This window comes from Haliotis cracherodii, unplaced genomic scaffold (genome assembly GCF_022045235.1).
Source record: "Haliotis cracherodii isolate W230 unplaced genomic scaffold, xgHalCrac1.p SCAF_6, whole genome shotgun sequence".
Classification (NCBI taxonomy): Eukaryota; Metazoa; Mollusca; class Gastropoda; order Lepetellida; family Haliotidae; genus Haliotis; species Haliotis cracherodii.
In genome coordinates, this window is record NW_027266319.1 from 52,214,466 (window position 1) to 52,227,568 (window position 13,103).

General features: G+C 43.2%; 1 protein-coding gene across 2 annotated transcripts in view; it reads left to right on the forward strand.

Moving 5' to 3' along the window:
• Positions 1–619: 619 nt before the first annotated feature.
• The window catches only part of LOC139445865 (carbonic anhydrase-related protein 10-like), a 166,893-nt gene continuing 154,409 nt past the window's right edge, over positions 620–13,103 (forward strand). For both annotated transcript variants that reach the window (XM_071227099.1, XM_071227100.1), the window contains exon 1: positions 620–723. In XM_071227099.1, coding sequence (XP_071083200.1) covers positions 648–723 — 76 coding nt within the window. In that variant the 5' untranslated portion in view covers positions 620–647. The remainder of the gene's footprint in view (positions 724–13,103) is intronic.

The following is a 13,103-nucleotide window of genomic DNA, read 5'->3' on the forward strand; positions in this document are numbered from 1 at the left end:
CTGTCTCCCAAAGCTGTGTAATTTGTAAATTACGAACGAACGTTTTCCTATTGTCCTTGAGTAAACGAAAACTGAATAAAAAATATCTCTGACAGAATCCAGAAGCCGGGAAAATCATTTATTTGACAAGAATAATAACACTGTGAATTATTCATTTATATGTCTTGGGTGCATATTTGAATCAATTTCTCTGCCAAGTTAAAACCATCCCTAAACGAGACAAGAATCTTTTTTTTTTCATTTATTACCCGCCTGTTCGGGAATATTCGGACGTGCACTCTACCGCTGCACATCAGAGCTGGAAGTGGACCATCGCAGCGTCGCATTGATCAATGCCGGTTTTAAGTCAACGTTCATAGTTACCACGCTGATTCCAGATTCAGGAATCGTGGACAACGATGTCATCAGTCGGACAGAGCCACGAGTCGCCCTCGCTATCTCTTAAACAGGAGAACTCTATCAGTATTTGACTGACAGTTGTTCATCTGACTTCCCGAAGAATTGAACCAATAGCCGAGCGGGACACATCCAGTATTGACTCGCGCGCAGAGGTCAGAGTGCGCGGCGTGTTGCAGACGATTAACTCGACTGTGGAGTAGTGAACTGGCGGACCAGTTGATCGTATGGACTGACAGACACGAGGAACCATGGACGCATTTCTGACATTTGGAGTTTCTCTTGTGTTCATATTTTTATCGCTTCGGACAACTAACCAGTCATCAGGTAGGTGCCCCTTGTTTTCAAACACACACACACACACACACACACACACACCTCACGTGTCCAGTTAGGAAATTGAAACAGTCATCTTACACTCTAAAAGTACTGACAGAAAAAGCTCATAGACAGTTAACATGGCTGTATGATAACCAATCTGAAGGCATTATTAAGTCATTGCTGGAGTCCAAGCTTGGAAGAGGGGGTGAGTATGATAGCCTAGCGGTTAAAGCGTTCGCTCTTCACGCCCAAGGCCCGAGTTCGATTGCCCTCGTGGACACAATGTTTGAAGCTCCTTTCTGATGTCCCTTGTCGCGATAAAGCTGTTATAATTGTTTGTTTTGTTTGGTTGTTGTTTAACGCCGCTCTCAACAGTATTCCAGCTGTATGACGGCGATCTGTAAATAATCGAGTCTGGACCAGACAACCCATGATTGATATCATGAGCATCGATCCAAGCAATTGGGAACGATGAATGTATCAACCAAGTCAGCAAGCCTGACTACCCGATCCCGTTAGTCGCCTCTTACGACAAGCATAGTCGCCTTTTGTAATATTGCTAAATGCGGCGCAAGAAACCAGCTCGCACTAAGCTTAGATGTTCGTATATTGCTTCCATGTCTATGCAACATGATTTGGGATAACTTGAAAACTATAACAATCAAATACCTGTCAGTCATTGTCTAAGAAGCATCTAAACAGTGTGTGTGGAGGTGCGGACTGTGCACTCAAACATTTACCTAAATTATTTAAATTGATGACGCTAGGTGTTGCAGTACTAATTGATTTAGTGGCTGTGCCCTCGATGGGGGGTTTAAGAAGCGTAATATTATTGAGAAGGTATCGTAAGTCCAAGTCAGTCAAAGCATCTCTGTATCTACCATTGTCTTAAACGTAGAATATTTGTCATCTTAATGTTTAACCACAGGCTGAAGGAATATTGTTGTTGTTTTTGTTTGATGTTTAACGCCGCACTCAGCAATATTCCAGCTATATGACGACAGTCTGTAAATAATCGAGTCTGGACCAGACAATCCAGTGATTGACATGAGCATCGATCCACACACTTGGGATACCATGACATCCATCAACCAAGTCAGCAAGCCTGACCAACCGATCCCATTAGTCGCCTCTAACAACAAGCATAGTCGCCTTTTACGGCATGGGTTGCTGAAGACCTATTCCACCCCGGATCTTCACGGGTCGAAGGAATAGTGTAAATCCTACTGGGTAACCGCGCAGGTAGAGGAAGTATCGTTAATCCCCACCGCACTTAACATGGTCGCCAAACTTGGACTGCTGGCGATCTAAAGCTCATTTTTATGATGTATTGTTTTGTAATGTGATGTAATTTTATGGTTACATGCTACGTTTAAATATCAATCTATGATAAATCTATTTTTTTTATTGTTCTTTGTTGACAGGCTAGTTAAAATGTTTCTGATATGTTTAACCTTTAAAAGTCACGATATGGCCGAAATATTGCTGTTGTGACTTTGAATTTAACTCATACTCACTCACTTATTGATTTAGTTTGTTTGTTTGTTGTTTGACACCACACCCACCAATATTCCACCTATATGACGGCTGTCTGTAAATAATCGAGTCTGGGCCAGATAATCCAGTGATTGACATCATAAGCATCGATCTACGTAACTGGGATACGATGACATGCATCATTCAAGTCAGCGAGACTGACCACCCGATCCCGTTAGTCGCCTCTCACGACAAGCATAGTCACCTGTTACGGCAAGCATGGGTGCCGAAGACCTCTTCTTACTCGGATAATTTACAGACCGCCGTCATATAGCTGGAATATTGATGTGTGCTGCGTTAAAAAAAAAACAAGCACAAGAGCCGTCTAAATAAAGATCGGGTGGTCAGATTTGTGATTTAGCTGACTGCATGTCGTCGTGTTTCAATTGCGACCAATCAATCACAGGTGTATCTGGTCCACCCTCGATTATATACAGACGGTCGTGATAGAGCTGGAACATTACTGAGTGCGGCGTTACACAACACTCACTCAACTTAACCTTGCTCTCTCCAACATCAGTCTTTCAATGATACTTTTCCGAACACCTCAACAAATTAAATCTTATGCAGCAATCAAAGTAAGAGGCAAATCATCTTTAAGAAAAGGTATGCATCTCCAACCCTTCACCCCTTATCGTGAGGACTGGAAGCAACTGAATCCTAAAAAGGGCCCCATGTTTAACCATACCATTCATTAGGCACCCCTCCTTCCAACACACACGTTATATTATGTTAATTGACCAGTCCCTAAACAATTTTCGAATTAACACCTTATTTACTTGAATAATAGAATAATCATGAATACAGTTTTAATATACAGGCGATCCCCCTCATTTTTCATGACCCCTTAATCTCAACCCTCCCATATAAAATTATCAGTGCGGAAGTTTTTTTACATGCTATTGGCATATTATAAAAAATATCATAATCGATTAATCTGTAGAACTTAGCACAAAAGCTTATTGATATCGCGCCCACAACATACAGAATCATTTCATCGAAAGGTTTGGTACACCTCAGGTTTACCTGTGTTGTGATGCGGCTTTACAGCATCAGTGATGCTGCAGTCGCTCCGCACAGTACCCAATCCCCGCCAGGTTCATGCTTGAAATAGTGAAAACTCTCATATGACATCTGAAACCGGCTATCTCGATTTGAAACCATGAATATTTTACAACAGTTGGAAGATGGGGCTGATGATGAAGGAGAGTTGTCTGACGCTTGGAGGTTCCATATCAATCACAAAATCAACATCAGTCGCTGCGGCCTTTTAGAACTTTCAATATTTCATATGTATCCATTTCCAGTCATTTAATATGCGCATTAGCATTTATTATACCATAGTATTCAATTACCCAGTGAATGATCTAACATGCCATGATCATGCTATTTATCAGAATTAAATTGCAAGATGGTAGGCTGGATAATGGAGAATGTAAGGCTCACCAATTTAATCAGTACTTATGAGACTCAATTGTAAATCAAATGGTCTCAATTTCCCTCCAAATAGCCCCATCACTTGATATTTTCGAGTCAAGACTTAAAGCTTTTTCGCTTGACAACTGCGCCTCATTACTCCAGTGTAATATGAGTGTGTTTTGTCCGCGCTTTTGAGCAAAACCTATCTGTGTGTCTGCGAACTCAAATTGTCAGGTGTAGATCAATCTAGAAGTTTGAGATGACACTGATGGCACAGATAATGTCTCAATTTCACAAATTGCACTAATAACAACGTGTAAACCTGACTTTGAGATCCAGAGCGTGACTTACGTCTTCTGAAATGCCTACCCGATTTCTTAGAGACTGAAATAAGGTGAGGTGCGGTGAGGTGAGGTGAGGTGAGGTGAGGTGAGGTGAGGTGAGGTGCATGTGGCTGCTTGCACAAGTCAGGATGGTTGGTTGGTTGTTTAACGCCGCACCTAGCAATATTCCAGCTATATGGCGGAGGTCTGTACCAAAACGAGTCTGGACGGCAATCCAGTGATTAATATCATGAGCATCGATCCACACAATTTGGATCGATGACATGCATCAACCAAGTCAGCGAGCCTGACCACCCGATCCCGTTGGTCGCCTCTTACGACAAGCATAGTCGCTTTTTACGGCAAGCATGGAATGCTAAAGACCTATTCTACCCCGGATCTTCACGGGTCGCACTAGTCAGGACTGATGCCAGTTTTATAGTGCTAGCCCCTGAGATAACACGCCGCAGTTTAACATGAATACCCCACTCAGACACAGTATACAGACTCCGAAACGAGTCTTGTTTTATCCACTTAATGCCGAACACCAGGCAGGGTAACAACAAGTACCATCTTTTGACGTATTTTGGTATGACACGGCTGGGGATCGAACCCCGGGCCTTCTTCTCTTCGACTGAATATAAGGTTTGGTATGTTCCAATGGAAGGTGTTAATATGTTGAATGAGGCGATTAAATGCCATCAGTGACACATTTTGTCAGCCTGACTTTTGAGAGACGTTTGAGGTTTCAAACATTTTGAAAGCCTTTTCACAAAACGAAAATGCAATAACCTGTCACTGATTATAAATTCTAGTGGAACTCCTCCTTTCAATATAAACCGAAAATGGTTCTTTTCAAGAAATAAATAATTATTTCATAAAGCTAGCGCATAACTTCATGTAAACTTCATCCACGGCGACACAGACACGTTGTAAGAATATACACTCCGTGAAATATTGCAGCAATACAACATATGTTCATGGAAATAACGTAGACAAATGCCATGAGCTAACTCCACTCGTGATTAAATTGCCGTCCCGATCTTCACCGTGAGTATAGTTATAGTACGTGTTGATGGATTAATAATGTCACAGTCAGCGTAGTTTGCATCATTCCCCTGCGCCATCAGCAACAACAGCCCGACATTGTCATCCAACAGAATACAACTGCCGGTACCTAATCTACCTGCCCATCACATACTCAAAGCGCATTTCCCCACTCGGCCAATCATTCCCTTCAATAATCATGTCTCGCAGGGCAGCGAATATCTTGATTGACTTATTAATTATCTCTGACAAGACTTTCTGTAGATGCATTCAGGCACGAACGTACATTAAACTCAATGGGGGCAGCTTTTTATCCATAATTGATACGGTTAATTGGCAATCTGAATAAGAAAAGTGGGGTATTTCACAAGCGCTGGTGGAAATACGTCACAACTGGCGTGAACCGTGTGCAGCAGTGATTTTGGGAAACTAATTACTTGGAAGTCAATTGCATATATTCATTATTATATGAATGTACTTTGAAGATGAGGTGAACAGAATGGCCTGGTATTAGCAGATTAAGCTAGACCTGAACTCCAGTTTGACACTTTGGTGGATTTTATGAAATCCTAATGAGAAATCATTGGTCAAAGTGGATTACGGAGGCAAATCAATGAGTTCACCTAAAAGACGTGAAACACCAGAAGCTATAAACTTTGGTTATAGAAGGCCATTGTAATGTATAAACCTTGGACAAATTAGAACAACGGTCGTCAGTGATGTTGTATTTCATTGCACCCCCATGTGCAGATCCATTAGACTCTAAACGCCATCCCAACGGAGAAATATCTCATTATGCTATATTCTGTATATGTAGTTCCAGTACTCGCGTGTAGTCCTGCTGAATACCGGCACGATCTTGCCAATCAGCTGCGGCTCTTCACGCTTCGTGACACACACATAAAACGCTAATCCAGCCGTTCTCAGATGCCGATCAGCGAGAGCTCTGCCTGCAAGGTCAATAAGACTTTTAATGAAATATTGCTGTTTGCAGTGAGGGAGTGAGTGAGTGGGTGAGTGAGTGATTGGGTGGATGAGTGAGTGAAACCTATACTTGCAAGGTCGTTCAAACTATGTGTGAATGAGTGAGTGAGTTGGGTTTAACGCCGCTTTTAACAGTATTCCAGTTATATCACGGCGTGTCAGCTTAATTTGGGAGGAAAGCCCGAAGTGATGCAGGTCTAAGACGTTTACCACTACGGTGAAACCCACGAGCACGGGTATGGTGCTGACAAACCTAGAAACATAATCGGGGCGAACTGGGATTCGAACCCACAATCATAGGTTTCTTGCGTGCCCAAGGGACGCAACTCTGCACAGCGAATCGCGGCGCCTTAGACGACTGGGCCACCCGTGCCCCCGTTCAAACTATGAAATATTGCTGTTTTCAGTGATGTAACTGAGAAAGAGCTTTCTTTTATTTGTTTGTTTGTTGTTTAACGCCGTACTCGGCAATATTCCAACTATATGACGGCTGTCTGTAAATAATCGAGTCTGGGCCAGACAATCCAGTGATTGACATTATGAGCATCGATCCACGCATTTGGGATACAATGACATGCATCAACCAAATCAAACGAGCCTGACCACCCGATCCCGTTAGTCGCCTCTTACGACAAGCATGGTCACTTGTTACGGCAAGCATGAGTTGCTGAAGACCTATTCTACCCCGGATCTTCACGGGCCTGCTTTCGTTTAGTAACACTCAAGCAATATCAAGGGAGGGACACCAGAAGCGGACTTAACACATTGTACCACATGGGTAGTCGAACCCGGGCATTCAGTGCGACGAATGCTATCCTACCTCCTCTGATTCTTTGACTGGTTGAGTTAGGTTTATCACTGCTTTCCGACATCATTTCAGTTATATAGTGGATTGTCAGAGTAAAGCCGGAAGTGAAGGAGTTCGTTGGCAATGAACGCTGCCTCCATTGTTGCAAAGCCACAAGCAGGGGCATGGTGCTGACAGACCAAGGATCATAGGCGAGGCATATTTGAGATTCAAACCCAAACTCAGCAGATCCTGGCACGGCTAAGGGACGCAAGTCCATGCATCAAAATTACGAACACAGGGTCATTCGTACTCCAGACGATTGAAAAGCATCAATCAGGGGTATGGTGCTGACAGACCAAGGATCATAGGCGGGGAACACTTGAGAATCAAACCCAAACTCAGTAGATGCCGGCACAACTAAGGGACGCAAGTCCACGCATCAAATTACGACTACAGGGTCATTCGTACTCCAGACGATTGCGAAATCTGTCTTAGGACAGTGGATTGAACGTTTTCTAATTGTACAGAAACGCCAGAGTCACAAGAAATTTGCATGTCAGACAGAAAGATTATACCAGGTTATTTGTCGTTCCATGCTTACGGGTGAAAGATGATTGTTTTTGGTGGGGTTTTTAATGTTATTGAAACGTCGATGTCATAATTTCCTTAGGAAAAAGGAAATTTGGTCGATATGGAATATGCATATGTCCTGAAGGGTTACCATAGATACCACGAGGGAACGCCATTAAGGTGGTGTACAGGCCTTTCTGTCTCTGTGTTAAAACAAACCACTATGTAATGAGGTATTAAAGCTACACGTCCATGTATTCTATTGCGGATTCGAATTCGATTCATTGTTTGTCTGCACCATACCCGTGCTTTTGGATTTCACCACAATTGTTTGTTTGTTTGTTGTTTAACGCCGCACTCGGCAATATTTCAGCTATATGACGGCGGTCTGTAATTAATCAAGTCTGGACCAGACAATCCAGTGATTGACATCACGAGCATCGATCCACGCAATTGGGATCGATGACATGCAACAACCAAATCAGCGAGTCTGACCACCCGATCCCGTTAGTCGCCTGTTGTGACAAGCGCAGTCACCTTTTACGGCAAGCATGTGTTGCTGAAGACCTATTCTACCCCAAATCTTAACGGTTATAAAAGGCAAAGGATCGATAGGATAGCCCACTATTAATGTACCACTATGGTATCGCTGAGCTTTTTTCAATCGTCATAAACCATACCCTCTTGCACTGGCTATAACAGACTGATCTCTTGACTACGTCTTCCTATTAACCCTATTCTGTTTTCTCAATCCCTTTGTGCCTGCCACATAATACGGCTGTGTTGTGTAATAGTCACTGCATCTCCACAGCCTATGTGTTATTTTCTGATAACCAGCTACTCACTGTGGTTCTGGCTGTGTGTGGTCACGCAATAGTACCATTTCTCTTTGTGTACTCATTTGACGCGCCTCTCCGTGAGGCTCTTGCGCATCACTTGATGAGGCTCTGGCGGATTTCCATCCTGCGCATTTGACATTCAAGATTACTCCCATGATCAAACCTTCTGCGTCACATATGACGTGAGTATGGCTCCTGAATATTTGTTTTGTTGAACGAATGAAGGCGTATTAGCGCCTTCTGATAGTTCATCACCAGTTTAGCATAGCAACTCCGTGAGTCTCTTATACACATAGAATGAAGGATGGCTCTTGCTGTGATCATACCAAATTGCGAGTCGTTGCTTTGGGGGATTGCCTAAAAGTCGGGCCAAGAAAAGCCGGACCGGGCCGGGCCAGCGGGTAATACTAAAAATGGATTGCAGAATATTAAAACGAAACGTGCATATCGAGGCAGATCTCAAATGTCCACAAACGTATAGTTTTGCTCATTTAATTGATTAGCCAATAACACTTTGGCCCGTCATGGCCCGGCCCGCCCCGACCCGGTCCGACTTTAAGGCAATGCTTTGCTTTGGAGTCCATAACCTTTAGATTTCTTAGGAGGGGATAACGCTGGTTCTTCTTCTGATCTGCTGTGGTTTCTCAGCATATTACCCCCGGGTACCCGTCTAGGGAGACATTTAATTGTTTTTTATCTCTGTTAGTCAGTTCTGCTGTGTGATGCCTCCGTGTGTAACCCATTACATTGTTAGACTGTCTCTCCGTAGTCAGTTCTGCTTTAGGAATGACAATGTGAGGTGTTGTCTCTCCGCGTGAGACCGCCTTCGTTGTCCAGTGGTAGAGCGTCCGCCCGGAGAGCGGCAGGTCGTAGGTTCGATCCCAGGCCGCGTCATACCGCAAGACATTAAAATATTGTACTTGTTGTTACCCTGCCCGCGACATGGTATCCAAGTGGGCTAGCACATCGGCATTAGGCCGGACTAGTACAAGCAGCCACACGTGCAGCCAAGCATGCACGTCGCTATGTAAGTGCAATAATCTTGACCGTGACGTTAAACCCCATTTCACCTCACCGCACCTCTCCGCGTGAGCCTCAGGACATGCGACTCTGCTACCTCCAAACCGTGGCATATTCATATTTTGTGAAATAATTTAAACTAAACACAGGATTGACGATGTCAGGAGGGCACCCTGTTTTGAATCAATCATTTCGCTTGTCTGGGAGGGCCGGAGTCCACAGTGTCAATGGTGGCGTGGGTCAGAAATAATCCCGATAGTGATCCTTGGGGTGAACACCAAGTTCATGGGTTGCACCAAATAATAAGACACAACCCGTGCCACCCAGGGCTTCCGTTCTTGATAGGCTGAGTTGCGTTTAACGCCACTATTAGTGTAACACTATGATATTGCTGAGCTATTTTTCCAACGTCATAAACCATACCGTCTTACATTGGCTATAACAGACTGATTTCTTGACGTAGTCGTCTTCCTATTAACCCCATTCTGTATACTCAATCCGTTTATGCTTGCCACGTGATACAGTGACTATTACACAACACAGCCGTATCCCCACAGCCTCAGTTGATGGCCCCAATAGTATTGATACATAACGTTCCACACCTCTGTGGCCAATCTTTAGACAGACTGACAAACAGAATTATTTCGTATATATGGCCATGAGGCCAATAGTACAATGTGTTGAACAGTGAGTGAGTGAGTATGGCTTTACGCCGCTTTTAGGAATATTCCAGCAATATCATAGTGGGGGACACCAAAATAGGATTCATATATCGAACCCGGGTCTTCAGCCTGACGGGCGAACACTTTAACCAGTAAGCTATGCAACCACCCCGTATGTTGAATACAATACCTGTCTCAACGTAATCTGACACAGCAGTGTGATCAACGAAGATTCTGGTTTTAGTAGCCATAGTAGCTTTAAAGTATCGGAGTAGCTCTCTTCGTGACAACGATTCCGGTTGTCTCTTCAACTCAACACAACACAGTGCCTGAATAGGTAATTGTTAATTCTCATAATACAATATCAACCTGAATGGCAGCGTCATGTCCGTAACAGACTCAGGCAGGGTAACAACAAGTACCACTTTTTAACAGCTGGATCGAACCACCGACCTTCCGTTCACCGACCAAACGCTCTATCCAGTACACCAGGGAGGCGGTCAGATCAAGATTAGAACCTACGAATTATTTTGCATATATATGACACTAATTAATGCTGAACTATTGAAGAATATCAGTCAAATCGTAGGTTCGACACAGACTTTAAATCACCCGAACTCGGACAGTTTATAATTGTCTTTGTAAAGTTTTATAATGGAGTGGAGTAATTTTATCTTGAAGTTCCGTCTGTAACATAAACTACAATTAACCACAACGAACATCCCATATCGACAAGGCATAGATCTATTTTCTATTTATTCTACACCGCGTAATACGTCCTGCTGTCACAATTATGTATTTCCCCTGTCTCCATTTGTCGCCTTACAGCACATTATGTGCGGTTGATGACCGTAACGTCGAAACCACGTCGCTCCAGTGCAACGTTCCTTACACTCTTTTAACTTCAGCAAATGTTGTAAAAGTCCCTTTTCACTAGAGAAACCATATCGACCTGTCTCTTAGATTCCAACCTTGACACTCATTGTCGCTGCGCTTGATCTACATGTACACGTCCATTTTGACACGTTTCGATTACAGTAAAGTACGTTTATAACAAACACGCTTATAACGAACTGACGGATATAACGAACTGATTTTTTTCTCCCGACTATTTGCTATGGTTATGCTGTATAAATGCTTATAACGAACTACGGTTATATCAAACTAAAGTTAGTGGTCCCTTTGAGTTCGTTATAACCGTAATTTACTGTATTTTACTCACTCACACGTTAAATACAATCACAGTCTCTAAACTGTAGTTGGCATGCTGATCAAATATACTCATCCGATAAAATAATGCGACACAGCACCTTGTGATGAACCATATCCATAAGTCTAGTTTCAGTTGCCACAGTAGCTTAGTAGCTCTGCTCGTTACAAGGTTCTCAGTCTACATGTGGGATGGCTCTTCTACTCAATACAACAAAGTACCTTCAAAGGTAACTGTCAATTCCCTAAATGAGCTCTCAGCCTGAGTGGCAGCGTCATGTCATGCAGAAAGCGTATAAGGTATTCTTAGGGATTGACCTGGGTGACTTTCTCATTTCTGATAGAAACCTAACGACAGTTGTTTCATCCCAAATGACTAATCAATGCCAATGCTCTTCACTCAGGTAATATAGACGGTGATTGTTACCACTGGTTTCACCCATCTGGCTTTAGTAGACTACCATGGCAAAATAGCTACTTATTCAGTCTACGGATCGTGTGTATGTCCACAGCAACGTTATGTCATTAGGCCTTTTGTGTGATGGCGGCTGACGAAAACATATTTGGAAAATCGAATTTCTGTGTAAGAATATTATTTTCAAAAACATCTGTTCTGAACTATTGGTTTGAGCTGGATCTAACAATGCCAGACGATCTCCGGTTGTGTTTTGTTCGCTTTAGTTTAGGCACGAATTTCCGTGTATGAATATTATTTTCAAAAACGTCTGTTCTGAACTATTGGTTTGAGCTGGATCTAACTATGCGAGACGATCTCCAGTTGTGTTTTGTTCGCTTTAGTTTTTAGGCACGGGTGGCCCAGTCGTCTAATGTACCACAATAAGCTGTGAAGAGTTGCGTCCCTTAGACATGCCAGGAACCTATGCTAGTTGGTTCGAATCCAGATTCTGCCTTATCATGTTCCTAGGTGTGTCAGTTTCATTCCTCAGCTCGTATAAATTCACTAATGTGGTAATTGTCTAAGCCCTTCTGGGGGGCACGCGTGGCCTAGTCGTCTAAGGCACCGCGATTCGCTGTGCAGAGTTGCGTCCCTTGGGCACGCCAGAAACCTATGATTGTGGGTTCGGATCCTGGTTCGCCCCGATTATGTTTCTAGGTTTGTCAGCACCATACCCTTGCTCGTGGGTTTCACCGAAGTGGTAAACGTCTGAGACCTGCATCACTTCGGCTTTCCTCCCACATTAAGCTGACACGCCGTGATATAACTAAAATACTGTTAAAAACGGCGTTAAACCCAAGTCACTCACTCACTTAGCCCTCCTAATCTTGGGCGGTCCATATCAATTAATACACTTTGATGTAACTGAAATACTGTTCAAAGTGGGACATTTTGTTGTTGTTGTGCGACTAAAATTCTGATCTGTGCTTGCACTAGAAAAATAATAAATCGTTAAGACTATGTTAAGTTATAAGAGTTTCAACAGAGAGTAGCACTAAGACTGCTCAGCTTTTTAGATGGATACAGTCAGAATAGTTATTACAAGGAGGCTGAAAAACATGTACCATTTACCATTTACCCATTCATTCCATGTCAAGTGGTTTGTGGCCACCGGATATCGTTAACTCAAGGTAACAAAGATTATTTATCACTCTATTGCATGAGTGTATCACCATTAACGGGCAAGGATGTGGCCCCGTTGTGAAAGCGTTCGCTCGTCACGCCGAAGACCTGGGTTCGAATCCCAACATGGGTACAATGTGTCAAACCAGATGATGGTGTTCCTGGCGTGTTTTTGCCGGAATATTGCTGAAAAGCGGCGTGAAACACTATTTACCAACTGACTCCCAATTAAAAGTAGATCAGTTTTAGGCTTATCACCAGATGAATACGGTCGGATGTACCCCATGTATGGGCGTGCACCCGATCCGATAACCCAACAGAGGGTCTTCAAACCGTATTCTATTTATTTATTGTTTGTTTGTTCAACGCCGCACTCAGCAATATTCCAGCTATATGACGGCGGTCTGT